We start from the raw sequence: 26,537 nt of genomic DNA, 5'->3' as shown, positions 1-26,537 counted from the left end.
CCGGCCATAGGAATTATGAGATCAGCCTAAGGATGTCTTCAGCATCCAGGGGTTACAGACCGACCATAGAAACCTGTTAGCTATTTTATTATGTATGTAAGTTTGTAAAATCTTTAATTAATTAATTGATTTCTTATCAAGCATAAGAATGTTATTGAGTGTGCTGAGAAATTAACTATTCTTGAATCTTGATCTCCTCTGTTGACTTTGTTATCAGAAGGCTAGTGATTCTGTAAACAAGATTTGTGTATTTTTAAGATTAGTTTTAATATACTTGAAATAATTTATATAGTTGTATGTTTTCTCTTTTTATTACTTCCTCAGTCTCAATTTATGTAGCGTGTTGTAAAGTAATATAGTTCTAGCTCTGATCTCCAATTTAGAAAAACCTTTACTGTACTGTTAGAAATTTTCAAACATGAACTATGTGAACTGTTGTGCCGTAATTTAACTATCTTTAGAAAAATCACTTTTTGAAATGTTCTAAGTATAAAACAATTTGAGAAAAAATACTTAGAAAAGAGTCGCCACTTAATTTTTTTTAAAAAAAGAAATTAAGAAAACTTATAATTTTCAAAGATTTAAACAGAAAAAAAATCATTTGAAAATACCAAAGAAGGTTCGGGGTTCAATTTACACTTTGAGAAGGGTTTAAGCATTCAAAGTGCCCGCTAATATGCGGTTGACCTGCGACTTGACTAAAATATATTTTTAACTATTTTTAGGAAAATGGTTTAACATAAAAGAAAATATGATAATTTACAATATTTAGTTAAGTTTAAAAAAATAGCTAAGAAATGAACCATTATATTTTGATCTTTTTGGAGGAAGAGACCTAAAATGAAAATATTTGAATTAAGGAGCAAGTGATTAGAAAATTAATAAAAACTAGACTAATTTATTTAATTCATTTCAGAATAAATTAAATCAATTTAATAAACATGAAAACCATTTCTTATTAGTTGGTTAACCTTTTTTGAGAAAATGACTAAGTAGTTATAATAATAATTTATACTATTAGATTAATTTTGAGAAAATAGTTAACAAATAGCAATTTTTATTTTTTTTTAGAAAATGGAACCTTAATTGAAACAATTGAATTAGAGACAAGTACTTAGAATGTTAACGAAACTAAATGAGTTGGTTTTTATTTGAGTCATTCTTGGTTTATGAAAAAACTATTTTTAAACCAACAAATTTTTTTTTTTTTTTTGACTAAAGATTATAAATGAAAATACAAGAGTTGATAAAATAAGTTTTGTTAGAAACAAAACAACTCAGATGAATAGTTCGTCTTTTGGAGAATTCAACTAAGTTAATTAAAAAATTCTAAAGTTAGAGTTAAACAACAAATAATAAGTAATCGCAATTAAATAATTAAAGCGTAAGGGAGAAATTGAATTTGGGCCTTTCTTGGGCCAAATTCGCTACTTTTTTGGGATTTAAACAAAACCCGTTTTTGGTATACAGCTCATGTATATCAGTGTATATGAACATGTATATCAGCTCTTTTCGTGTATTTCTTGCTTCCAAACACCTGTATTTCACTCCAGCCCTGTGTCCTCGTGTTTTCGACCTGTATATCAGTGCATACAGCTGTATACAACCTCTTTTTGGGCTTTTGAGATCTGTTTCAGCTTCTTTTATAACATAGATTTCCTCTTCGAACTCCATATGCTCCCAATGACGAGGTTGACTTGATAAGAGGGAGTTTTAGGCCTCCGAGGCCCATTTGAAATGCGAGGTGTAGACATGAATACATAGGACTCACTCGGACATACATAAAGTGGACAAATAAATACAAATTAGCAAATGGAATAAGAAGATTGATTGATGTACCATTTTAAACTAAAGGAAACTTTGGCATTTTCATTGCAAATTCAATTGCAGCTAACCTTACACACCAAGAATGGGAAGAGACCATATGTGAGCATTATTAATTTCCAATCACATTGCATTATCATCTAGGGAAATCAATCACAGCACATGGTATTATTCCAAAACACATTGAACACTTCTAAATTTTGAGCTTATTTGAAGATTATATACCAGCTATGTGATGAACAAATGGGAGAAGTTGAAACCTTGGCAAATCAAGCATGACGGATTCATCTACATCCAAACATCAAACTATGCTAACTAAGAAGACATAACACAACTGAATATGCTTAAGTTAACAAGAAAATGTAAAACAAATGCACTTAGTTTAAAATCAACTCATTTAACAAGATGACATTTCCCAAATGCTAAAAAGAAACCAAACTTCCTGGGATCAATCACACTTGTTCGTTCCGCTAGGAAATATTACATTGGTATTAATAATCAACCAAATGGGGGCAACACTATGATCTTGCATGCTTGAATATGGTTAAATATATTAAATTCCTAGATCACACAGTCACAACAACAATCAAAGGAGGCATTCTTGACAATAGCCACTGAAATAAAACATGCAATTATTATTAGCTTTTAATCAATGAATGACTATGTATGTTGACAATAGATTGCTTGCAATAAAATCTTCACTTTTAGGACAAAAAGATAGTAAAATTTGATAACACAACGTGGCACAAAGGCTCTTATAAACTCTCTTTTTTTTTACACGTTATTGGAAAACAAATGAGGCATAATCTGATCTTTTCCTTTGCTTTTAAAAAAAAGAGGCCATAAACACGACATAACAGAGCTACAGGGATTAACATGGGGGCTTAAATAATTAGCAAGCCATATAATGAGCGATTAATACTAAAAAAATTCATGCTTTCAAATAATTTCAAGGATGAAACTTTAACAAATTAAAACCCAAAAAATAATAAGAAACTCTATTCTATACTAACTTTATGGCAAACGACTATTCACTTATACAAAATTACTAAGTAAAGGAGGTAAAGATTTGAGCAAATCTTAGGCATCAAAGCAACGGAACTCGAACAATAATGGAGAAAGGAGGAAGAGGACGACTAAACATTAATTGAATTCAAGCTAACTTAGATACAAACAATACAATTTCGTTTTAGCTCATTTTAAGGGTGTAGAAAATAAGGACATATATGTAAAATTAACATGGCAAAACACTTTACATGGAGGATTTAATAAAAGAACATATGCTCCAACAGAGTGTAAACGACCAGTTTATTGATTCACTTTTACTCGGCCTTAGTTAGTAAGAAAGTCGAAATACATCAACTCGCAAATGCAAAATAACATAGCCTACGCAACAAACGTTTAGTAGAACACAGATTCTATAAATACAACGGCTAATATTAATCCCTAAAGAACAAATGCCATGAAGAAAGAATAAAATAAAAAAAAATAAGACAGTGAACACTCAATTTATATTATTTACATTAACGGAAGTAATAAGTAAGTTACGAACATCATATATCAGATTAGAGATGAACTATCTATGGAAGATGGTTTCGAACTAGGAAAAAAATCTGAATTGCTAATCACAGCTAACAAGACAAGCTAATAGTAACAAAACAGAACGCACATCGTCTGAAAGGAAAGGACGAGAATATTACCTTTTCCGGAGCAGCGATACTAGGACGACGAGCTGAAACAAGCGATATCAACACCACAAGTGAGATTTCGATAAACTCCGACAAAGTTTCCGATGAATTTCAGTTAAGCGGCGAACGAAAATAAATAGAAACCTATACTTCTATATTCAGTCCGTAATCCCCTCCTTCCTAATGAAGGCAGTGGGGGTTTATATATAGGGGAATTTGGGGTCGATTTAGAGGGGAAATCGGGTGTAATTTTGAATTTGAAATCCGAACTCGTATGCCCTTTTCGAGGCAACAGTGGGAGGGATGGGAAGTTTTGAAAAGAAGAAAAAAAAATGGCCATGGTGATGGTAATTGCAGACGCCTGCTGCTTTCCGGATTTGCTGGGATTTGATCGTTGCTTGCTAGTCGTTTGGAAGGAGGAAGACGCAGGGGTTAGGTCTCTGTTGGCTACTGTTGTATGTATGGTGTGCTGCTGCTAATTGCTATCATTGAAATTGAAAGGGAAAAAGGGGATGGGGCCGGGTCAGGGGAATTGGGTCGGTTTGGTGTTGTTTCTGGTGGGCTGGGGCGTTTTTGGGCTGGGAGTTTATTGGAATTGGTATGAAAATTGCTGAATTGTTGTTGGGCTGCTGGAAAAAGGGTTGAATTTGGCCCAAAAAGGTCTTTTAAGTGGGTTTAAAGGTTAGGTGAGGAAAGAGTTTGGATTGGAGTTGAGAATTTGGCCCATTTGCTTATAATTATAGCCAATTGTATTTAGGGATGTAACCAAATTAAGCTTAATTGGTTATTCGACTAAAAAATCAAATAAGACGAATTAATATAAATTAATTAATGAGTTTCTTAATCTCAACAAAATAAAAATAATGAACTTAATTATAAATTGATAAATTCAATTACAAAACTAATTAACTCGAAATTATAGCTATAACTTAAAGCAAATTAATAAAATATTTAACTAAAATGTAAAATCTTTTGTGATGACTTTTCAAATATTTATAAAATAACGTGATTGCTAAAATATACATATTTATTATTTAAAATTATTAAAATTATTTAAAATGACAAAATTACTTTTAAAAATAACTTGGAAGTATTTTAAATTTCATAAAACTCATTAATTCAAAATCATAACTATCCCTAAATTTAAAATATAAAACCCCCTTCTTTTTTTTTATTTTTTTCTTTTTTTTAAGACGATTTTCGAATAATAATAAAATATACTAATTGTATACATAATTATGTAAAACATATATATCATCTAAAAATTATGAGAAGTGACAAAACTATTTAAAAATCTCGCAAACTATATTATTCTTCTTCTTATTATTATTATTATTATTTATTTTATTTTATTTTCGGAAATTCTATAAAACTAATTATTTTAAATCGTTTGAAATTGGAGAAGCTCGAAATGATTAATTTATATTGTGGAGGGTCAAAATTGGGTGTCAACATGAACTTCTATAGTACTACTTGTTAACATCATGAAATTATTGAAATATAATATTCTTTACGCCTCAATATAAGTGTCTTACTTTTGATTTTTAATTTATCCAAAAAAAGTCTCTTTTTATATTTAGTATGTTTTTCAACTTCAACATTCTATCTGATAGTATTATAGTAAGATCCAATTTTTTTGTATGTTCCTTAGTGTCTAGTCAAACTAAGACACTTAAATTGAAACGTAAAGAGTAATAGATAGATATTGAACTAAAAACAACATCTTGATTAATTTAGTACTTTTGATGGATTCTCCGAGAAAAGCTGTACAGTTGGACAAGTTTATGTTTTTGTTTGCAAGTGACCCATTATAAGAACAGTAAAGATCTGGCAATTTCCTCGAAACATTATTTATCCTTCATGTTATTAGCTTAATATAATGTTTCACTTCCCTAATCTTACTCGTTATTAGTTGCCAATGAAATTCGATGAGATATTATTATTCTACACAATCTAAGTGATAGTTAATTATCTTAACTGTTCTCCTAAGTGAAACATGTTTTCTAACGTGTTTCAATAAAACAGTAAAAGTAGTAATAATAATACACCGTTTTTATGTGGAAACACCCATCTCACAACAAAAAGGTGTAAAAACTACTATGGGTAAAAACACCTCTCGACATTAAAGACTCCTCTTTTTATCTGAACTGTTGCAATAATAATTTAAAGTTGGAATAGGAATCCTAAAATGTTTAAGATTTATTATTTTTAGTATTTATTTAATTAATATATAATTAAGATTTATTTGTCCTAGTTCACATAGAAATAGATTTTCTAGTCCTGGTTTAATTTAGTTCTTATTATTATAAAAATAGGAATGCAACTAGTTATTCTTCTATATACAGAAATATAGAGAGAGCTTGAAGTAACATTCAAGAACTTACGAGAGGAACTCTGCTTATACTTTGTGCTATAACTAGCTGTTGCATCTAAGCCTGAGTAAACAAGAAGATGAAGAATGAATCAGACATAATAAGTCCCCGGTTATTGGATCAAACAGATGTTGATGATTTTGTGGAATGGTCTTTGGATGAAAACGTTAGTAAGTTCTTTACTTGGGGAACTTTCTTAACCAAAAAAGACGCGAAGAGATACACTACTAAATATTTTGTAACACATCCATGGTTTAGAACAATTTGCTTAAATGGCAAGCCAATTGGTTATATTTGTGTATCACCTCATGTGGGAAGTGATAGATTCAAGGGTGAAATTGGATATGTGTTATCATCAAAGTATTGGGGCAAAGGGATCGCCACCAAGGCTGTGAAGATGGTGGCGGCCACCATCTTCGTAGAATGGCCACACTTGGTCAGGCTTGAGGGTATGGTGAATATTGATAATATAAGATCACAAAGGGTGTTGGAGAAGGCTGGTTTTACAAGGGAAGGTGTTTTGAGGAAATATTATATTTTTAAACGGAAACTAAGTGATCTTGTTATGTTTAGTCTTTTATCTACAGATCAACTTACCTGAGCCGACGGTCATAGTCAAAATTTTATAGTATATGAATAGGTTTTCTAGTATCTAACTAAAATAAGAGTTGTATTATGGAAAATTATGAATAAATTATCTTTATTTCCATTCACAATTTTCATGTTTTAGTAGAAATTTCATCTATTATATTCTTCAATGGAATCTGAAGAATTGCCAATGAAGATAGTTTATAAAATATAACTTTCTGGGTTGTGACTTGTGTCTTTCGGCAACAGCTTCTTTACCTCCACGCGGTAGTGGTAAGGTCTGCATACACTCTACCCTCCATAGATTCCACTTGTTGTTATTATGAGATGGAGACATTGTAAAGATTTGCTAAATAAGATCTCAAAGAATGAATGATTTAAAGAACTTCCACCATAGTGTTAAATTTTTTTTTAACCTGATGGCTTTATTGGAACGCAATAGATGTATTGGCTTATTGCTTGAGGCAGCTAAGTACACTCTTTGGAATCTCTTTGTTTGGTACGATGATTTTAAACTAAACGTACATAGAATTTACCAAAGTGTCATTTATTCTCATGGTCTTAAACATGCCACTACTAATAAAAGAGACATTTAATGGCAATATTCATCACGCACAATTGAGTTAATTCTTTTTGAAACAGACTAAAAAGAAAAGTAAGACAAACAAATTGAAACGAAGCGAGTAATAGATATTTCAGTGAAAACAACATCCTGAATCTCCAAGAAAAGCTGTACAGTTGACAACAGTTGTCAAGTGAGGTTGCTAAGAAAGTTCATATGCCTTTTTTTTACATTCCTTGGTGACTAAGTTATATGAAGAGTAAAGACGTAGCAATTTCCTTGAAACATTCTTTATCCTTCATGTTTAGTTTATATAAAGTTCCAGCTTTGTCATGTTTCACTTAATTCCCTAAAACTATAATCTCTTAACATATAATAAAACCAAGAAAATTTCAGTGTTTTTGGCTATGGAATCTGATTCATCCTCTATTGATCTTTCTCGTCTTAACGAAGAGTTGCCAGTGAAAATCGAGGAGATGTTGAAATTGAGTAACAAAGAAGATGACATAATAAGTCTCAGGTTATTAGACCTGACAGATATTGATGATTTTATGGAATGGTTTACGGATGACAAGGTTAATAAGTTTTGTTCTCGTGACACTACTTTCATAGCCAAAGAAGACGCGATGCAATACATTGCTGATGTTGTTATACCACATCCATGGTACAGGGCAATATGCTTAAATGACAAGCCAATTGGTTCAATTTCTGTATCATCATTTCATGGAAGTGATAGATGCAGGGGCGAAATTGGATACGAGATATCATCAAAGTATTGGGGCAAAGGGATTGCCACCAAGGCGGTGAAGATGGTGGCGTCCACCATCTTCGTAGACTGGCCCCACTTGGCCCGGATAGAAGGTATTGTGGCTGTTGATAATGTAGGATCACAAAGGGTGTTGGAGAAGGCTGGTTTTATTAAGGAAGGTGTTTTGAGGAAGTACTATCTTGTTAAGGGGATACCAATAGATATTGTTATGTTTAGTCTTTTATCTATTGATCAACAACTTACCTACTTTACTTGAGCCGAAGGTTTATTGGAAACAGTCTATTTACCTTCACAAGGTAGGAATAAGCTGCGTACATGCCATCCTCTCCAGAATCATGGCTAAAGTGGAGTACTCTCTATATATGTATAACATTATATATCATTATACAATATTATACAAATAGTAATAAGTATACGCTGTTATACTATAAGATGGACTGAACTCTCTGCTTTTTGAGACTAAAGCCAGAAGAAAGAGGAAAAAAATGAAAGAAAAGGTGTGCAACACTTTTGGGCTAAAGATTTATGATATAAGTATTGGGATATAAATATGCAATATAAGTTAAGTAATTATATTTTGAGAAAATTTCACAAATAATAAAGAGATTAAATTTAGTTACGCTTCATAGCAACAGTTTGCTTAATTATACTTCATAGCTATAGCTTTGTTTGTTATGAATATTTCTATTTGTATATTTCGCTTTCAATATACAAACAAGGTAAGTATATAAAAATTCTGTATTTATACATTTAGTAATTTTTCAGAACTTCGTTTGTATATTTCGCTTGCCATAGGAATTTTTCAGAACTCCATTTGTATATTTCGCTTGTCAATATACAAACAAGGTAATTTATATTTTTAATAATGTCACGACCCAAAAATGGACGTGATGACACTCGTCTTAACCCACCAAGACAAGTCAGCCTAAAACTTAACCATTACAATAAAATGCGAAATTTTTTATAATAAACTCAAAAATACCCCAAAAATCTGGTTGTCACGTATACAAGCCTTTAAAGTATTACAATTGATTCAAAAGAAAACACAAGTCTCAAATGACCTTATTTCTAGAATAGAACAATATTATAATTAAGAAGAAAGAAGGTTCGCTGAAATGACAAGCAGCTACCTCACAAACCTCCACAAGAAACCTCGGACAAGGAGAAGAGAAAATATCACAAAGGTCCGGGCTAGTAACCTACAAAAAAATGTAGTAGCAAGGGGTGAGTACCAAACCACACGGTACTCAGCAAGTAAACCTCTAAACACGAGCTAAGGGGATAGAATACGAGTACTCCTTACACCCCAATCGAACCTTTACAACTATAATCTGTATAAAACCAGTCCAACAACAGTTCACAGTTTACAAAGCACATAGCTCAACAGCAACATTCTAGCAATCATATATTCTCAACAACAAGTTCAATATTCATCAATTACAACCTGCTTAAAATCAGCCCAACATAACAGTTCACAGTTTACAAAGCACATAGCTCAACACAACAACAACAACAATTTCATATCCTCAACAACAACACTCTAACAACTGCATATCTTCAACAACAAGTTCAATATTCATCAGTCACAAGTTCCACAGAAAGGCACTCACAAAATCAGCAACACATAAGATCAAGTTCACCAATAATAAAGAAGTGCAATGCAATGAAATGCAATGCCAAGTATAGTGATGCATGTCTGACCTAATGATACACACCTGTTGTCTCTCAGTCCGGGACCCATGGGGGACATATCTGTCCATGCATCCATCGCGGCGCGGGATACGTTCCTCGATATATAGTATCCATCACGGTGCGCGATACGTCCCTCGAAATATAGTATCCATCGCGGCGCGCGATACGTCCCATATTTCTCAAATTTTCAAGCCTAGGGTAAGTCTCAATATATCAATAACTTAGTTTATAATGTAGTAAGTAACTCGAAAAAAATGTTTTCTGATCATTAACCACCCATCATATAAATCCAAATATTACCTAATGATTACATTAGCCATTAACAATTTTCCACCGAGAAAACGTTAGCATAGGTTATTAAATTCAATTTCTCTTGTTTCTCTATCTATGCCAATATTGTTATTGTAATAATAATAGATTAAATAGAAACATGTGTCAAGTAGTTACCGTGTTAGTAACTCAACTTTGAGAAAACCTAATGTATAGATCTTTAAGCCTAACTACAAACATATATACCGATAATCACCGACCTCTTCTATAAGTATATTAACCTCAAATGATTTTCCATTATAATGAATCAATGATGGGACATAATCATTGCTCAAATTACATATTTAATCCATTACTATTATTCCCTCGAGTCCAATTACACTACCAGGTTATTGATTTCTCTTCTATAACCAATACTATAATAATAACATTAATATAGTTCATATCAATATATACAATACAACAAGATGTTGGCAATTTTGATGACTTACCTGAAGTACACACGCAATACCCTCGCCGAAGCCGCCACTAAAATTTCAGCGTTCTCTTCTATCCTTTTCTTTTCCCTCTTAAATTATAATCTAAAAGTGTCAACCCTACTAATTATTTTCCTATATGGGTCAAGTTGTATTAAACTAATTATAAACTTAACCCATTAAGCATTAACTAAAATTAGTTATTTAATAATTAACCATCAATTAGTTCACTCTAGTTAAATGAATATTCAAAATTTCCAAAAATGACCTTCCGGGTCATTACAAATAACTTATACAAATCAAATGTATCAACAAATTGTATACAGATAGCTAAGGTAAGCATATACAAAATCTGAATTTATACAATCAAGAACTAAATTATAAAAATTCTGGATTCATGTAATTAGGAACCAAATAACCAAATTTAAGAAACTTTAGCCGCAAATCATAAATATCCAAAAATGTAGTTATGATGCGTAATACTCCCTCTGACCTTATTTACTATTCCATTTTTGACTTGACACACTTATTAGGAAAATAATAATTGACATAGTGAATTTACCTTTTAACTCCTATTAATTGATAGAATTCCAAAATCATTAAAGAGCTTATTAAAGAGCTTCTACCTTTTCAAAAAACATTAACTCTTTAAATAAATTGAGAATATAATAGGTAAAATATATTTCAGTGAAAACAACAACATTGCTGATGTTGTTATACCACATCCATGGTACAGGGCAATATGCTTAAATGACAAGCCAATTGGTTCAATTTCTGTATCATCATTTCATGGAAGTGATAGATGCAGGGGCGAAATTGGATACGAGATATCATCAAAGTATTGGGGCAAAGGGATTGCCACCAAGGCGGTGAAGATGGTGGCGTCCACCATCTTCGTAGATTGGCCCCACTTGGCCAGGCTAGAAGGTATTGTGGCTGTTGATAATATAGGATCACAAAGGGTGTTGGAAAAGGCTGGTTTTATTAAGGAAGGTGTTTTGAGGAAGTACTATCTTGTTAAGGGGATACCAATAGATATTGTTATGTTTAGTCTTTTATTTATTGATCAACAACTTACCTACTTTACTTGATCCGAGGATTTATTGGAAACACTCTATATTTACCTTCACAAGGTAGGAATCAAGTTGCGTACATATCATCCTCTCCAGAATCTCTAGTTGGCTAAAGTGGAGTACTCTAGTATGTATAAGTATTGTATAATTCTCTCTCAATATATGTATAACATTATATATCATTATACAATATTATACAAATCGTAATAAGTATACGCTGTTATACCATAAGATGGACTGAACTCTCTGCTTTTTAAGACTAAAGCCAGAAGAAAGAGAAAAAAAATGAAAGAAAAGGTGTGCAACACTTTTGGGCAAAAGATTTATGATATAAGTTTTGGGCTATAAAAATGCAATATAAGTTAAGTAATTATATTTTGAGAAAATTTCACAAATAATAAAGAGATTAAATTTAGCTACGCTCATAGCTACAGTTTGCTTAATTATGCTTCATAGCTATAGTTTTATTTGTTATGAATATTTTTGTTTGTATATTTCGCTTTCAATATACAAACAAAGTAAGTATATACATTTAGTAATTTTTCAGAACTTTGTTTGTATATTTCGCTTGCCATAAGAATTTTTCAGAACTCCATTTGTATATTCCGCTTGTCAATATACTAACAAGATAATAAATATTTTTCATAACTTATACAAATTAAATGTATCAACAAATTGTATACAAACTAAGTTAAGCATATACAAAATCTGAATTTATACAATCATGAACCAAATTATACAAGTTCTGGATTTATGTAATTAGGAACCTAATAGCAAAATTTAAGAAATTTTAGCCTCAAATCATAAATATCCAAAATGTAGTTATGAAGTGTAATACTCCCTCTAACCCTATTTACTATTCCATTTTTGACTTGATACACTTATTAAGAAAATAATAATTGACATAGTGAATTTACCTGTTTACCCCTATTAATTGATAGAATTCCAAAATCAATATACTTATTAAAGAGCTTTTACCTTTTCAAAAAACATTAACTCTTTAAATAAATTGAGGATATAATAGATAAAATATATTATTTTTTCTTGATTTATCAATAATGACTCAAAATTGAACCAAAACTAATAAAGGCCAGCTTGTTGGAACACTAATTCAAAAGCCATAGGAAACCAAAATTGTTTAGGATATGATATTTAGAAGTTTTTTTTAATTCATGTCTAAATAGGATTTATAGTCTAAATTATATATTGACTAAGTTTTCTAGCTAATATAAGTTTTGCACAAAGGAGAATTCTGAATAAATTATTTTTCTTCACAAGTTTTTCGTGTTTCAGTAAAAAAAAGAAGAAGATGATCAATCAATCAGACATAATAAGTCTCCGGTTATTGGATGTTAGTGACGTTGATGATTTTATGGAATGGTCTTCGGATGACAACGTTAATAAGTTTTCTCAGGAACGTACTTTCAAATCCAAAGAAGACGCGATGAGTCACATTGTTAAATTTATTGTACCACAACGATGGTTCAGAGCAATTTGCTTAAATGGCAAGCCAATTGGTTATATTTCTGTATCACCTTTTTGGGGAAGTGATAAATCGAAGGGCGAAATTAAATACGTGTTATCATCAAAGTATTGGGGCAGAGGAATCGCCACCAAGGCAGTGAAGATGATGGCGGCCACCATCTTCATAGACTGGCCACAATTGGCCAGGCTTGAGGGTAAGGTGGATATTGAAAATTTAGGATCACAAAGGGTGTTGGAGAAGGCTGGTTTTACAAAGGAAGTTGTTTTTAGGAAATATTATTTTTTTAAGGGAAAACTAAGTGATCTTGTTATCTTTAGTCTTTTACCTACCGATCAACTTACTTGAGTCGAGGGTGTATCAAGTTTATTTATCTTCATGTCTAAATAGTATTTTATAGTCAAAATTTTATATATGAATAAGTTTTCTAGTATCTAGTTAAAATAAGTATTGTATTGTGGAAAATTTTGAATAAATTATCGTTTTTTCCTTCACAGTTTTTCATGTTTGGTCTTGAGGCAATGGAATCTGAAGAATTGCTAATGAAATTCGAGGAGATAATGAAATTTGGATAATAAAATACTTTTTTTTGATATGTTAATAAAACTCTGTTATTAGGACTAAGAAATTGTCGCTTCATATTTTCAGGGGAAACAGAGTTTCTTTTCCCAATGGGAAGAACTTTTAAAACTTACAAATTTCGTTCCTAATTAGGCTTTTAAAGTTGTCTCCGTGAAACTTATAAGTTACAGGTTACCAGTTCGAGTCGTGGAAGCATCTTGTGCCCCGGGCTACCCAGAGACGTATCCAGAATTTTGAGATGATGGGTGCACTGTTATATAAAGGTTGATCTATGATATAAATTTGATCGGTTTGACATTTAGATTTTTACTACTGAAAACCGTTAAAATTTTAAAATTATAGGTCTAAAATTAATTCTTATATACCAATTACCACTTAGAGAAGTGTTATCTAATTTTAGAAAGAAAAATAAAACAAGATAAATATAAAATTTAACTTTCTAACCTCGCGGAGAGAGGTGCACCCAGTCATAATCGCATTATTTGATACTTAAAGTGTGGGTTCGTGCATCTATATTTCAATATTTTTTAAAATTATAACACTACTATATATGATCTCGAGAGGGGGCCATGGGTTCACGTGAACCCGGTGATCCTCCTTAGATACGCCTCTGGGGCTACCCTTAATGGATACACAAGATGTTGGATCCTCCGTAAAGAGACAACATGAAGAATGCTGGAATTCCATTCGAGTCCATCGATATCCATGATACAATGGGTAATGCTTGGTGGACTTTCAAAGTTAGTCATGCCAATAATCGATATGCCTTTGCTGGAATATTTCCTCCTGTTATGTACTCCACTCTGTCATGCCAGATCGCGCAGATGTTTATTGTAACTGATGGTCATGGCACATTCTCCCCAATTGTCACTCTCCGGGCTGAAGATGTGTCATATCAGACAAGGTTAATTGATATCACAGATGGTGCCCCATTCCGGGCATTTGCTGCACTATGTGGAGGTCCTAAAGAAGAATGGAATGAATATGCTTATATTGATTAGCCCTGAAATGTTAGGCTTTTGTTGTGCTGATCGCTCGCTGTATTGTTATTGTCACTACGAACCAGTTAAGATGAGTTTGATGATTCACAAAAGCTTGTTTTGTGATGCTTATTAACTTATAATATGCATTGTCCTCTTTTTGTTGTTGTGTAATGAAGAGATCTTATAAAATTTAAGTTTTTGGGGTTGTGACTTGTGTTTTTCGGAAACAGCCCCTCTACCTCCACGAGGTAGTGGTAATTAGTAAGGTCTGCGTACACTCTACCCTCTTCACTAGTGGGATTCCACTGGGCATGTTGTCGTTGTTGTTATTGCTATGGGATGGAAACTCTGTAATGATTTTCCTAAATAAGATTTCAAGAATGAATGATTTGAAGAACTTTTGAATCTTGTCATCTTAAACTAAAAATACGTGTAGAATGTATGAAAATGCCCTTTAATCTTATAGTCTTAAACATGTTATGTGAAAATTGAATAAAAAGAAAGAGATATTCTTTTTTTGAAACAGACTAAATAGGAAAGTAAGACAAAGAAATGACGCGAGTAATAAGATATTGCAGTAAAAACAACATCTTGATTAATTTAGTACTTGTGATGGATTCTCCAAGAAAAGCTGTCAATTGGTAAGAAAGTGACCCATGATAGTTCCATTCATTAGTGACTAAGTTATATGAAGAGTAAAGACGTAGCAATTTCCTTGAAACATTCTTTATCCTTCATGTTTAAGTTAATATAAAGTTCCACCTTTGTCATGTTTCACTTCCCTAAAACTATAGTCTGTAACACATGTTTAAGAGAATTTCAGTGTTTTTTGGCTATGTATTGATATTACTCTTCTTAACGAAGAGTTGCCAATGAAAATTAAGGAGACGTTGAAATCGAGTAACAAAGAAGATGATCAATCAGACATAATAAGTCTCCGTCTATTGGATCTAACCGATGTTGATGATTTTATGGAATGGTTTACCGATGACAACGTTAATAAGTTCTGTTCTCGTGATGGTTTCTTATCCAAAGAAGATGGGATGCGATACATTGCTGATGTTGTTATACCACATCCATGGTACAGGGAAATATGCTTAAATGACAAGCCAATTGGTTCAATTTCTGTATCATCATTTCATGGAAGTGATAGATTTAGGGGAAAAATTGGATACGAGATATCATCAAAGTATTGGGGCAAAGGGATTGCCACCAAAGCAGTGAAGATGGTGGCGTCCACCATCTTCGTAGACTGGCCACACTTGGCTAGGCTTGAAGGTGTTGTGGCTGTTGATTATGTAGGATCACAAAGGGTGTTGGAAAAGGCTGGTTTTATTAAGGAAGGTGTTTTGAGGAAGTACTATCTTGTTTAAGGGGAAACCAATAGATATTGTTACGTTTAGTCTTTTATCTATTGATCAACAAATAACTCGAGCCGAGGGTTTATTACAAATCGTCTATGTACTGTCATAAGGTAGGGATCATGTTGCGTATATATCATCCTCTCCAAAATCTCAAGTTGGCCATAGTGGAGTACTCTAGTATGTATAATTCTATATATATTATATTATATATACAACATCATATATCATTATACAATATTATACAAATTGTAATAAGTATACACGATATGCCATAAGTCCATAATGTATTAATATCTACTAAAAAATAATAATTAGATTCTCCGATTCCTATACCAAAAGTAATTTCCTCGAAGATTCTTTATTATTCCTTTTTTGAGTTATATGAAAGGCCAGCTTGTTGGAACACTAATTCAAAAGCCATAGAAAACCAAAATTGTTTAGGATTTGATATTTTATAGTTTTTCTAATTCATGTCTAAATAGGACTTATAGTCAAAAAAAATTATATATTGAATAGATTTTCTAGTTCTCTAGCTAATATAAGTTTTGCACAACTTTTTCGTGTTTAAGTAAAAAATTTATCTTGAGGCAATGGGATCTGAAGAATTGTCAATGAAATTCGAGGAAGTGTTGAAATTGAGTAACAACGAAGATGTTATTGCAGATGATTATTCAGATTCAGACATAAGTCTTCGTGTATTGGACCTTACCGGTGTTGATGGTTTTATGGATTTTTATGCGTATGACAATGATAATATGTCTTGTGACACTTTTGAATCCAAAGAAGACGTTGTTGTTGCAGATGATTATTCAGATTCAGACATAATAAGTCTTCGTCTATTGGACCTCACCGATGTTGATGATTTTATGGAATGTTACACGGATGACAACGTTAGTATGTTCTATTCATGTGACCCTTTTGAATCCAAAGAAGACGCGATGCAATACATAGCGGATTTTATTATAACACATCCATGGACTAGAGCAATTTGTTTAAATGGCAAGGTAATTGGTTCTATTTGTGTGACCCCTTTGGATCAAGAATGGTATATGTGCAGGGCCGAAATTGGATACGAGTTAACATCAAAGTATTGGGGCAAAGGGATTGCCACCAAGGTTGTGAAGATGGTGGCGTCCACCATCTTCGTAGAATGGCCACATTTGGCCAGGCTTGAGGGTGTGGTGGATGTTGAAAATCTAGCATCACAAAGGGTGTTGGAGAAGGCTGGATTTACAAAAGAAGGTATAATGAGGAAATATTATCTTTTTGATGGGGAACCAAGAGATATGGTTATGTTTAGTCTTTTATCCACTGATCCTTTAGACAATTTGAGTCTAGTTATCCCGAGATGTGGAAAGAGCAGCTGTGAGGAGCGAAAAAGCCATTCAGGAAGAATAAATTTTCACGATACTAAAAGGAACTTTGAACGAAACTTTGGATTATTTGGAACAAGTCTTTGGATTATTTGGAACAAGTTGATAAATTAAAACATGTATCTTTAATTTCTTTCATTTAAATACTTGGAAATTTGTTTTATTTCTAACTCTTGTTAATGCTTTAAGATTAGGTAATCTATATATTAATTAACCAAGTTGAAACATTCAACTAATACATACCAAATACAATACAAAAGTTTATTATATCATGTGTGAACATAAAAGAATAAGAAAATACAATAATGTCCATCAAGAAAATGACTGTAGATCATATGAAATAAAACAAATATAGCTGGTAATCGATACGCGAATATGAATCTATCAACATAGCAATTCCGTTATTCATGAAAGTCGTAGCTGAAAATCTTAGGCCGCGGTGAATGTTGAAGCAACAAAGAGAAGGAAGAAGAACAGAGGAGCTGCCATTTTAGTTGAAGTTGCATCATTTGAACCATCTCGTGGTGATGGTATTCCGTTAGTTCCACGTCCTGTTACACATTCGTATAGTGTTAAACACGAAGTTTAGGAATAAAAAAAAGTTATAATCTTTCGTAGTCTGAAACAAACCATATACATTATGTAGTGAAAATTCGAAACTAAAGAAAAGTACGACACATAAATTGATACAGAAAGAAAGAGTTGTAATATTTACCTGAACCATCAGTTGGTGCTCCAGTAGGAGAGCCATTTGGTGAATCAGCTGTTCCAAAATAACTTATGTTAGTGAAGGATCTAAATTTTGTTGACAAAATGAATACAAAATTCTAAAATTGAGATTGAGGTGTGATTGATCAATTGATATAAGTTCAGGGGCGGATCTAGGGTATCAGGTGCAGATTTTCATAAACCCTATAACTTTTATGAAGACCTTGTATTTATATTGAAAAACATTAAATATATAAAAACTAATTCGTTGAAAACCTAATAACAAAGTAACCTCTTGGTCTAGAGATAGAAATGTATCTTATTTAAACTTTTGTTGAAATAGTAGTGATCAAGCAAATTAAATATCATTATGGCAAAATTTTGGAAGTAGCCCTATTTGAATACACTTTATAAAACACATTCATGGAATACGATTTATAAACGTAACTAAAATCCTAATCATCAGGTCACCAAGAGAGCAAAAAGTGTGTGTTATATCAAATTCGATTTGAATCCACTCACCCTATAACCTAGATTCACCTCTAAAGTGATTTTAGGATGATGAGGGCAACAAAGTTTCCAACAATATCAACAACATCAAATAAATCATCGATTAGGCATCAAAGACATTATTATATATAAACACATCATCGAGACTACTAATGACTTGATACGCGAACACATTAAGGCTATTGATGAGAGGGTTGATTTTCACTTCTTACCATTGCATTGGCTAAGAGGTGGAGTTTGAACATTACAAGCAGTGGGAAGTGCCAAAGCCTGAGTTTGGTTAATATTTAGCCCCAAATTTGAAGCACCACCATTTAGGACTTGACACAAACAAGTTGGATTATTGTTAACCACTGTGGCAAGTTGAGTGCAACAACCTGAAGTTGGAACAGAGGAATTGCCAGTAATATAGTTCAAACAAGGTGTCATACTGATCAACACGTTCGTGCAGTCGTTGCCCGATTGAGCAACAACTCCAGAACAGATCATCGCGAATACAATAGCGAAAAAACTCATCCTGGTTTGTTGATTTGCCATTTGATATGATGAGATATTTTTTTGATTGAAGTAAGTTTGGTTACACAAATGTTTGTTAGAATAAGAAATGTGGTGTTTGTTTATATAGGAAAAAGTTGAGTAGGGAGAGTCAAAAGAAGATGTTTTTAAAAATTGGTGACCAATAAACAAATAGTAACAATTTGACATTAATTAGTATTATATTATTGTCATACTAGTTTACATAAGAATTAGGTAGATTTGAGAAAAAGTGGTTAGTTGTGTAGGTGACCAACTAATTCTAACTAATTGTGCCATTATATGACTAGTCACACAAACAGAAAAAGCCTCAGGCTCAAGCTGTTTTTTTCTTCTTTGTCACCTGATGTCCTGTAACCATATTGGGGCTTGATTAAATTTGAACGTATATTGTTGGACTTATTTATGGAGATGACGCTCCAAACAAGATTTTTTTTTATCATTCTCAAGATTTAAATTCGAAACTTCTAATTAAGATTGAAGGGATCTCAATCATCTTATCGCAATCCATTGATAATTCTTTAAGTTGTTCAAAATTTGAAAACTTTCTAGAACTTACACAGAAGGTTCATATATATTAGAATAATAAAGTGTACGTAAATAGTAATATATATTGGTCAAACTTGAGGAAAAATCGTGGAATGAAACTTGCGCTGAAAAACTTCTAGAATTCTACTCTTTCCATTTCAAAGTTTTCTTTTATGGAGAATTTTGTTACTCAAAGAAATTTGAGTAATTTACGGGAATGGCATCCATAGACCAAAAGGGTGATTTTGAATTTTCGGCCTCACTTAATAAAAAATTTTGAAAGGGAAAATTGTGCAGAATATCAAGTATCTAAACCCTATTAAATGCTATAGCTACTATTTAGGGAAATTCTAATTCACAGCCTACAGTTTTACCCAATTTTGCTATTTGCTTGATTTGTATAATTCGTCTGATTTGTATAATTTGTATAAATTCAGAATTTTGTATATGCTTACTCTAACTATTTGAATACGATTTATGAAAAATTCATAATAAATTACCATGTTTGTATATTGACAAGCAAAATATACAAACGGAGTTTTAAAAAATTCCTAATGTATAAATACGAAATTTGTATATACTCACACTATTTGTATATTCACAAGCAAAATATACAAACGGACAGAAATATACAACTGCAGTCTCCATAGCAAACAGAACTATAGTTATAGAGCGCAATATATTATCGAAATTATAGATATAAAGCCTTATTATATCTATTCTATTTGCTATTTCTAAAATTTTCTCCAAAATTAGTTTTTCCAATAAGGCAAAAGTTTGGGATATTTCAATATAAGTTTGAGCCTTTGAGGTAGTAAATTTGCTCCATTGATCACAAATTTTGCCTTATCGGTAAAAGTTGCATGTGTTCAATTGTTAACAAATTAGGACATGAGTAAGATTTGGTAATGCTCATTCTAGATATAAGTTGTAATGTATTGAAAAAAGTTACTTGTATTATTCAATTGTTCACAACTTGTTCCCTTTAATTTATAAAGAGTCAATTCTTATAATCCACAAAATAATATTCTATACTTTTTAATAGAAAATGTGTATTGCTTAATTAATGTAAGAAATGACTTTGATCATAATTAATTTACAAATAAATTAACTCGGTCAATATAATTGAAAAATCATAGTCATAACCAATAAACAAGAAATTACACTATTTTATATCTATGTGACTTATTAAAATAATCGCAACTCCTACCTTCGAGATTTTTATTATTTATTAAAGGGTGTCGAAATATAAAGTAAAAAAAATAAATGTTGCTATAAAGAATAGAACACACAAACTCAAACAAGTTTTGCAACCCCTTAATCACTAGTTCACTACACTAAATCTTCAACTTATATCAAGATGTGTCTACACAAGTATATATATATATTCATTAAATCAAATTTTGACCTATATATACAATGTAATTTTTCGACGAAGGATATTGCTAACACCCCTACCCTAGGATAGTTCCGCCCCTGCCTCGTAGGCAGAACTAACTTATGAGCACATTACAACTAAAACTAATGTCTAATGAACAAAAAGGGTTCTGTTCAACGATTTTATTCACGTTATGATTATTTTTTTTAAAAAAAATATTAAGCGAAGACAAAAGTTCAAACCGCGTTGACGGTTCCTTAAGAAATTTAGAGCTGTTCAAATTAGCTGGCCCAACTGAACCCGGCCCGACCCAGATCAATCATTTTGAAGGCCTTTCATGTCCAAATACTAGTAGTTCGATCCAATTCTAAGTGGGCCGTGGACTATTCTTTGGATTTGTTTTAATGTATGTGACATTTTTTTAGTCGTTATAAAAAAAAAAGAAATTATCTAATTACACAAATATTTTTATCATATTTATTAATTCTCCCTATAATTTAATAAGATTCATAATATTGCAAACTAACGTGTATCTAAGTAATTAATACCTAAACAAGTGAGATTTCTGCAAGTTATTTGACAACTATATAATGACATGCATTATTCCCATTTTAGTCTTATTGAGTTCGAGTTAATACTTTATTGTGAAGAAAAGTCAACTAAAAATAAGCTCTAAAATGATTTTAATAAAGACAATAAGTCCTCCGTCATTTATTATATTCTGCATCTAATTAAACAATATCACTTAAATTGAAACGAAGAGAATACGCTAGGTAAATATATTTTATTATCAAAATGGAGAAAGATCTTCTTGATTGTGCAATTCATCCATATATATATATATATATATAATAATAAAATATAATCAATGCTTAATTATAGAACTGGCAAAACGTGAAACAATTTTCTCTGTATTTAATTTGAAAAAACGCTTAGAAATAAAGTTAAAACTGCATCACAAATACTGGTACAATATATAGAGAAACAAATAATTAAAAAGGAACAGACACACAACAAACTTAAAGACAAACACTAATAAACCACGCCCCAATATAACATGTAACATATCATAATGCTACTTTTATTTAGTACTATGATACTTCGACGTGAAAATTCATAAACTTCAAATCATGGAAACGTAGGAAGCCATGAAAAGAACGATTCCAACAGCAGCTCGAATTGGAACCTTCAGAGAACTTCCATCAGAGGTGCTGCTGCTTCCTGACGCCTTTGAGCCTGCGAAATTAATCGACGAAAATGAATAAACGATACGAAAAATAGACATAATATAAGTTTAGACACACGTAGATATATTAATAGTTATAAGGCAGAATACTAAAGACCCCCTTAAATTTAACATATTTTATTCAGATCCTTCTAAATTATCAGTAATCTTAATTAGCCTTTAAATTATTTGAAAGTTCATACACTTGCTAATTAATTATACAAAAAAATAGTCAAACGATATCATTTCAGGGTACAAATGAGTCCAACATATGGAATTGAGGTATATATATATATATTAGATTGATTGTTCAAATATTTGCTAGTAATTACATAATGTTTATCTCTTAAAAAAACAAACAAACAAACTAGTGTTGTATAGGCCTAACATATAAAATGACTTCTTGATTACTAGTTTAGTGTATTGGTAACCAAATCATATATTACTTGTATATGGTTTTAATTATTTATATTTTTACCCTGTCTCAATTTATGTGCACCGTTCAATTTCAAGAAATAATTATTGCTAGTAATTTTGATCGTGAATTTCACATATGGAGTCTTTAAGTTGTTATTTTTTTGAATTTTTTAAAATATATTTTGAAATTAAACTAAGTAAAACTCACACATCTTCCACCCTCTGAATCAAAGATTTACTCACTGCCAACAAAAACATACTATATTTACTAGTTTAAATTGATTCACTATAAACTACAATAATTTAAAAAAAAATCAAGTGATCCTATTGATCATATAATTAACTGGGAGATAACATGTCACATGAGAAGTGAATGTTGAGAGTTCAAAATATTTACAAGACATGAAATATTGCAGGAAAAAGAAATAACTCGTTTGACTCTAGAAATTCAAATTGTATGCATGTGTCATATAAATAATAAATTGGGATGGATGGATTATTATATGAATCATAATTTGAACGTGTTGTTATATATGCATGCATGTTATGGAAATTTTAATTAGAATTTTACGATTAATCAGATCGTTAACTAGATAATCAAGTAGGATAATTACAAAATTAGAGTTTAATTATAAATTACCTGAGATAGCTATACCAGTCGAAGAATCTGGAGCTCCTTCTGAAGGATCGCCCTCTGGAGACATTACCGGTCCATTACCAGCTATGAAATGTTAATTAATAGCACAATTTATTTAAAACATATATATCAAAGTTGGAAAATATTTAAACATTTACATACAAGAAAAAAAAATGATACACAACGAATTTTGCCTATCTATATGAAAATAGTTTAAGTTCTTAAGTTATTTACCTAATAAGTTTACTTATAAAGTAATTACATATATATAACGTCGGAACAATTAATGATTTTCATTAAGATGATCATTTAAAATATTAAAAAGTAAAACCTACGAAAAAATTAAGAAAATTCAGCAAATATTAATTATATAGTATATACATAACATAATAAACAATTTTGATGGGTAACACAAGAAAAATGTAACTTTCCCTGTATAATAAGTTAAAATTATATTGACAGTGTAAAAAATCTTTATATTATCAATAATATTATAATAACGTACCGTAACATTTACTAACGGGTGGAGTTTGTAAATTGCATGCACTAGGCAATGCAAGTGCTTGAGTTTGATTGATTTGGACTCCTAATGACGAACCGCCACCGTTGACAATGACACAAAGGCACCGTGGCTTAGACTGCAACACCCCGGAGAGGGCGGAGCAGCAAGAAGCCGACGGCGTTTTCGCACTTCCGGTGACAAAGCTAAGGCATGAAGCCATAGTAGTAAGTGTGCTTGTACAATCAGATTGAGCCATGGCTACTTGTACTGAAATCATGGTCATGATAATTGGAACTAAAGCCATGCAAATTATAGCAATTCCTTTTGAAGCCATACTTGGAGAAAAATAATTATATTATCTTTTGTGGCTTCTAAGGAATTGATGAATATGGCTTAGCTTGTGTGTGCCTTAGCTTTGTGAGTAATGTTATGGGCATGTAATGGGGTATTTATAGTGTCTTGTTTTGAGTTTCTAAATAATTGTCTTACAATATTCTTTTTAGAAAAAGAAAAAGGGGATTTGAGGTTGAAAGTGACAATTTTTTTTTTCCACTTGATGTTTAGAGTCCATAATAGAGCCATGATTAAATTGAGATTGCATACTGCACAACTCATTGGGAAGTGACGCTCCCAATAAGATTTTTTCCATATCCAGGACTCGAACCTGAGACATTGTTTAAGGGTGAAACAGTCCATCACTACACCACAACCCAAATTGGTAGAATTACTTTTGTTAACTAATAAGAGCTGATCATCGTCAAGCTTGTGGTCAAATAGATAGGATTCTTTTCTCGGGTCTCAAGTTTGAATCTTAAGAATTGAAAAAAATAAAAAATTAACAGAGAGCGCTTCTTCCTTTTAGTTGTGCTTATGTAGGACAAATTCAAACTAATCAAGACTCCGTAATATATACTCTCTTTGTCTCAATTTATGTGACACATTTCGTTTTTCGAGAGCCAAACAATTTAAGTTTGATCGAGTATTTGCTCATGAAATCTTCAATTTTTTAAAAATGAAATTTATATATTTGTAAACTACGTAAAAAGTACTATAATTCATATTAATAATTTACAATTCAAAATATTTAAAAGATATATGAAAAAATTATGATAAATAATAGACGGTTTAAAATCTGAAATGTGTCAAATAAATTTGAACGGAGAAAGTAATGGAAAAAAAAAAACTAATTAAAAGAGTTTATGAGGTAAGATTTGGAAATGGTGTAGCTTATACACCGTAATATTTTGAATAACGTGTCATTGAGACTAATCAAGTTGCCAGTTAATTTAATTAGTATTCTATTATAATAGTAATATAAATTAATTAATGTACGCATGCATGCCGTGAGATTTATACGGCTAGTCGGCTACAATGTATCACCTTATAAGACTTTGGCAAGGGGGAAGTTTTTTTTCTTTTTTCTTATCCATCGTTCGTTACCTGCATTAAAATTTAATTAAATTAGAATTTACACATTGCAGGAATCATTTTTTAGAGAGATACTCTCAACGATGTTTTTTATTATTTTTAGGGATTCGAATCGGTTGAAACCTCTGGGCTCTAGTTAAGCATGAAAGAATCTCAATCATCCCATCACAACTCATATATATCAGGAAAAGTTACTTGTATACCATAGACATCCTAAGCTGATTACCTAACTCCAAGAAATTTTATGTACATTTGTAGACTAATGTTTGTATAATTGAGTCAATGAAATGAATACAAAATACACAAGGTCAAAGAAAATTCGTCATTCATCAAAATTATGATAAGCTAAATTAAAAGATTATTTTATCATTGTAATGAAACTATATGTCATGGAGACTTATTATTTCATGGGCAAGTGGAAGCCGTCATATGCACCTGGTAAACTGTAGTTCGTCCTCTTTTCTTTTTTTTTATAGAAATTTTATTTATTGATTTTGAAATTTTATAATCAAACATAACTTCAACTTCATAAATTTTAAATAAAGTAAAAAGTATTTAAATTTATACCAAATGTCAACTAAGGGTGTGTTTGGTATGAAGGAAAACATTTTCCGGAAAATGTTTTTCAATTTTCTCATGTTTGGTTGGGCTAAATGTTTTGGAAAATATTTTCCAAATCAACTCATTTTCCTCAAATTTAAGGAAAATGACTTTCTTTCTAAACTTAAGGAAAACATTTTCCAAAACTCTCTTCCAACTTCAAATTACAATTATTTTTTTGTTGAAAAAATCAATTTATTTTGTCCCTACCCTCAAACCACCCCCCCCCCCCCAAAAAAAAATAAAAAAAATTTTAAAGCTTGTTTTTAAATTCAATTTTTTTACCCCACCCCCACCCCCATCCTCACCCCTACCCCCACCCCCTCCCAAAAAAAATTTAAAATTGTTTTTAAAAGATATTTCTAATTTCTAATTTTTATTTTTTTACCCTCGCCCCCCACCCCCCATCAACCCCCCTATCAGCCCCCAACCCCCTTCAAAAAGAAAAAAAATTTAAGTTTGTTTTTAAAAAATATTTTCAACTTCAAATTTTTATTTTTTCATCCCGATCCTCGATCACCCACCCCCCTCTCCGGTCACCCCCTCCCCCCAAAAAAAATAATTGAGTTTGTTTTTAAAAAATATTTACAAATTCAAAATTTCATTCTTTCACCCTACCCTCGACCCCCCACGCACCTCCTACCCCGCACCCACCCACCCACCCCTACCCCCCCCCCCCCAAAAAAAAAATTTAAGTTTGTTTTTAAAAAATATTTTCAACTTCAAAATTTCATTTTTTCACGCTACCCTTGACCCCCCCACCACCCACCTCCTACCCAGCCCCCCCACCCACCCACCCACACCCCCCACAAAAAAATTAATTTTGTTTTTAAAAAATATCTTCAATTTCAAAATTTCATTTTTTTCACCCCTAGAACCCCCACCCACCCCCAAAAAATAATTTTAAGTTTGTTTTTCAAAAATATTTTCAATTTCAAAATTTCATTTTTTTCACCCCTACCCAGTCCCCC

General features: G+C 31.6%; 9 protein-coding genes across 10 annotated transcripts in view; 6 read left to right on the top strand and 3 right to left on the bottom strand.

The window, feature by feature from the left end:
• Window positions 1–5,963: 5,963 nt before the first annotated feature.
• LOC125839446 (uncharacterized) lies at window positions 5,964–6,485 on the top strand. Its single transcript, XM_049518420.1, has one exon. It carries the CDS (start codon window positions 5,964–5,966, stop codon window positions 6,483–6,485), a length of 522 nt encoding a protein of 173 aa, XP_049374377.1.
• A 921-nt stretch (window positions 6,486–7,406) lies between these two features.
• On the top strand, window positions 7,407–8,101 carry LOC125839679 (uncharacterized). The gene has a single exon (XM_049518672.1). The coding sequence runs from the start codon at window positions 7,442–7,444 to the stop codon at window positions 8,057–8,059; it is 618 nt and encodes a 205-aa protein (XP_049374629.1). The 5' UTR covers window positions 7,407–7,441; the 3' UTR covers window positions 8,060–8,101.
• A 2,612-nt stretch (window positions 8,102–10,713) lies between these two features.
• On the top strand, window positions 10,714–11,380 carry LOC125839445 (uncharacterized). Its single transcript, XM_049518418.1, has 2 exons — window positions 10,714–10,717; window positions 10,914–11,380. Exons 1-2 carry the CDS (start codon window positions 10,714–10,716, stop codon window positions 11,330–11,332), a joined length of 423 nt encoding a protein of 140 aa, XP_049374375.1. The 3' UTR covers window positions 11,333–11,380.
• Window positions 11,381–12,623: 1,243 nt separating this feature from the next.
• On the top strand, window positions 12,624–13,145 carry LOC125839444 (uncharacterized). The gene has a single exon (XM_049518417.1). The coding sequence runs from the start codon at window positions 12,624–12,626 to the stop codon at window positions 13,143–13,145; it is 522 nt and encodes a 173-aa protein (XP_049374374.1).
• Window positions 13,146–15,234: 2,089 nt separating this feature from the next.
• LOC125839443 (uncharacterized) lies at window positions 15,235–15,735 on the top strand. The gene has a single exon (XM_049518416.1). The coding sequence runs from the start codon at window positions 15,235–15,237 to the stop codon at window positions 15,733–15,735; it is 501 nt and encodes a 166-aa protein (XP_049374373.1).
• A 593-nt stretch (window positions 15,736–16,328) lies between these two features.
• Window positions 16,329–17,213, top strand: LOC125839441 (uncharacterized). Its single transcript, XM_049518415.1, has one exon. The coding sequence runs from the start codon at window positions 16,338–16,340 to the stop codon at window positions 17,211–17,213; it is 876 nt and encodes a 291-aa protein (XP_049374372.1). The 5' UTR covers window positions 16,329–16,337.
• Window positions 17,214–17,318: 105 nt separating this feature from the next.
• Window positions 17,319–18,906, bottom strand: LOC125839555 (non-specific lipid transfer protein GPI-anchored 5-like). Its single transcript, XM_049518542.1, has 3 exons — window positions 18,530–18,906; window positions 17,815–17,862; window positions 17,319–17,650 (listed from the first exon to the last, which is right to left on the bottom strand). The coding sequence occupies exons 1-3, from the start codon at window positions 18,852–18,854 to the stop codon at window positions 17,529–17,531; spliced, it is 495 nt and encodes a 164-aa protein (XP_049374499.1). The 5' UTR covers window positions 18,855–18,906; the 3' UTR covers window positions 17,319–17,528.
• A 2,756-nt stretch (window positions 18,907–21,662) lies between these two features.
• LOC125839571 (non-specific lipid transfer protein GPI-anchored 5-like) lies at window positions 21,663–23,961 on the bottom strand. 2 transcript variants are annotated; one of them, XM_049518558.1, is made up of 3 exons: window positions 23,542–23,961; window positions 23,040–23,120; window positions 21,663–21,993 (listed from the first exon to the last, which is right to left on the bottom strand). In XM_049518558.1, exons 1-3 carry the CDS (start codon window positions 23,870–23,872, stop codon window positions 21,881–21,883), a joined length of 525 nt encoding a protein of 174 aa, XP_049374515.1. In that variant the 5' UTR covers window positions 23,873–23,961; the 3' UTR covers window positions 21,663–21,880. The 2 variants fall into 2 exon arrangements, with proteins under 2 accessions (XP_049374515.1, XP_049374516.1); XM_049518559.1 differs by having other exon boundaries at window positions 23,040–23,093; window positions 23,542–23,958.
• Window positions 23,962–24,893: 932 nt separating this feature from the next.
• The window catches only part of LOC125839527 (serine/threonine-protein kinase STY13), a 192,157-nt gene continuing 190,513 nt past the window's right edge, over window positions 24,894–26,537 (bottom strand). The window contains exon 9 of the mRNA XM_049518515.1: window positions 24,894–24,904. The gene's annotated coding sequence lies outside the window, so the exon portion shown is untranslated. The remainder of the gene's footprint in view (window positions 24,905–26,537) is intronic.

The sequence above is a fragment of the Solanum verrucosum genome, unplaced genomic scaffold, assembly GCF_900185275.1.
Source record: "Solanum verrucosum unplaced genomic scaffold, falcon-dt-bn FXZP01000306.1, whole genome shotgun sequence".
Classification (NCBI taxonomy): Eukaryota; Viridiplantae; Streptophyta; class Magnoliopsida; order Solanales; family Solanaceae; genus Solanum; species Solanum verrucosum.
The sequence above is the reverse complement of the archived record's forward strand: the minus strand, read 5'-3'. Positions and strand labels throughout refer to the sequence as shown.

Excerpts from the sequence above, each read along its gene's own strand:
- LOC125839446 (XM_049518420.1), top strand. The coding sequence starts at position 5,964 with ATGAAGAATGAATCAGACATAATAAGTCCCCGGTTATTGGATCAAACA.
- LOC125839443 (XM_049518416.1), top strand. The coding sequence starts at position 15,235 with ATGAAAATTAAGGAGACGTTGAAATCGAGTAACAAAGAAGATGATCAA.
- LOC125839571 (XM_049518558.1), bottom strand. The coding sequence starts at position 23,872 with ATGGCTTCAAAAGGAATTGCTATAATTTGCATGGCTTTAGTTCCAATT. Across the intron at positions 23,121-23,541 it reads ACCCGTTAGTAAATGTTACG|CTGGTAATGGACCGGTAATG; the intron begins GTACGTTATTAT and ends AACATTTCATAG. Across the intron at positions 21,994-23,039 it reads GACTGGTATAGCTATCTCAG|GCTCAAAGGCGTCAGGAAGC; the intron begins GTAATTTATAAT and ends TTAATTTCGCAG.
- LOC125839441 (XM_049518415.1), top strand. The coding sequence starts at position 16,338 with ATGAAATTCGAGGAAGTGTTGAAATTGAGTAACAACGAAGATGTTATT.
- LOC125839444 (XM_049518417.1), top strand. The coding sequence starts at position 12,624 with ATGATCAATCAATCAGACATAATAAGTCTCCGGTTATTGGATGTTAGT.
- LOC125839679 (XM_049518672.1), top strand. The coding sequence starts at position 7,442 with ATGGAATCTGATTCATCCTCTATTGATCTTTCTCGTCTTAACGAAGAG.
- LOC125839555 (XM_049518542.1), bottom strand. The coding sequence starts at position 18,854 with ATGGCAAATCAACAAACCAGGATGAGTTTTTTCGCTATTGTATTCGCG. Across the intron at positions 17,863-18,529 it reads ACCTCTTAGCCAATGCAATG|CTGATTCACCAAATGGCTCT; the intron begins GTAAGAAGTGAA and ends ATTTTGGAACAG. Across the intron at positions 17,651-17,814 it reads AGCACCAACTGATGGTTCAG|GACGTGGAACTAACGGAATA; the intron begins GTAAATATTACA and ends AATGTGTAACAG.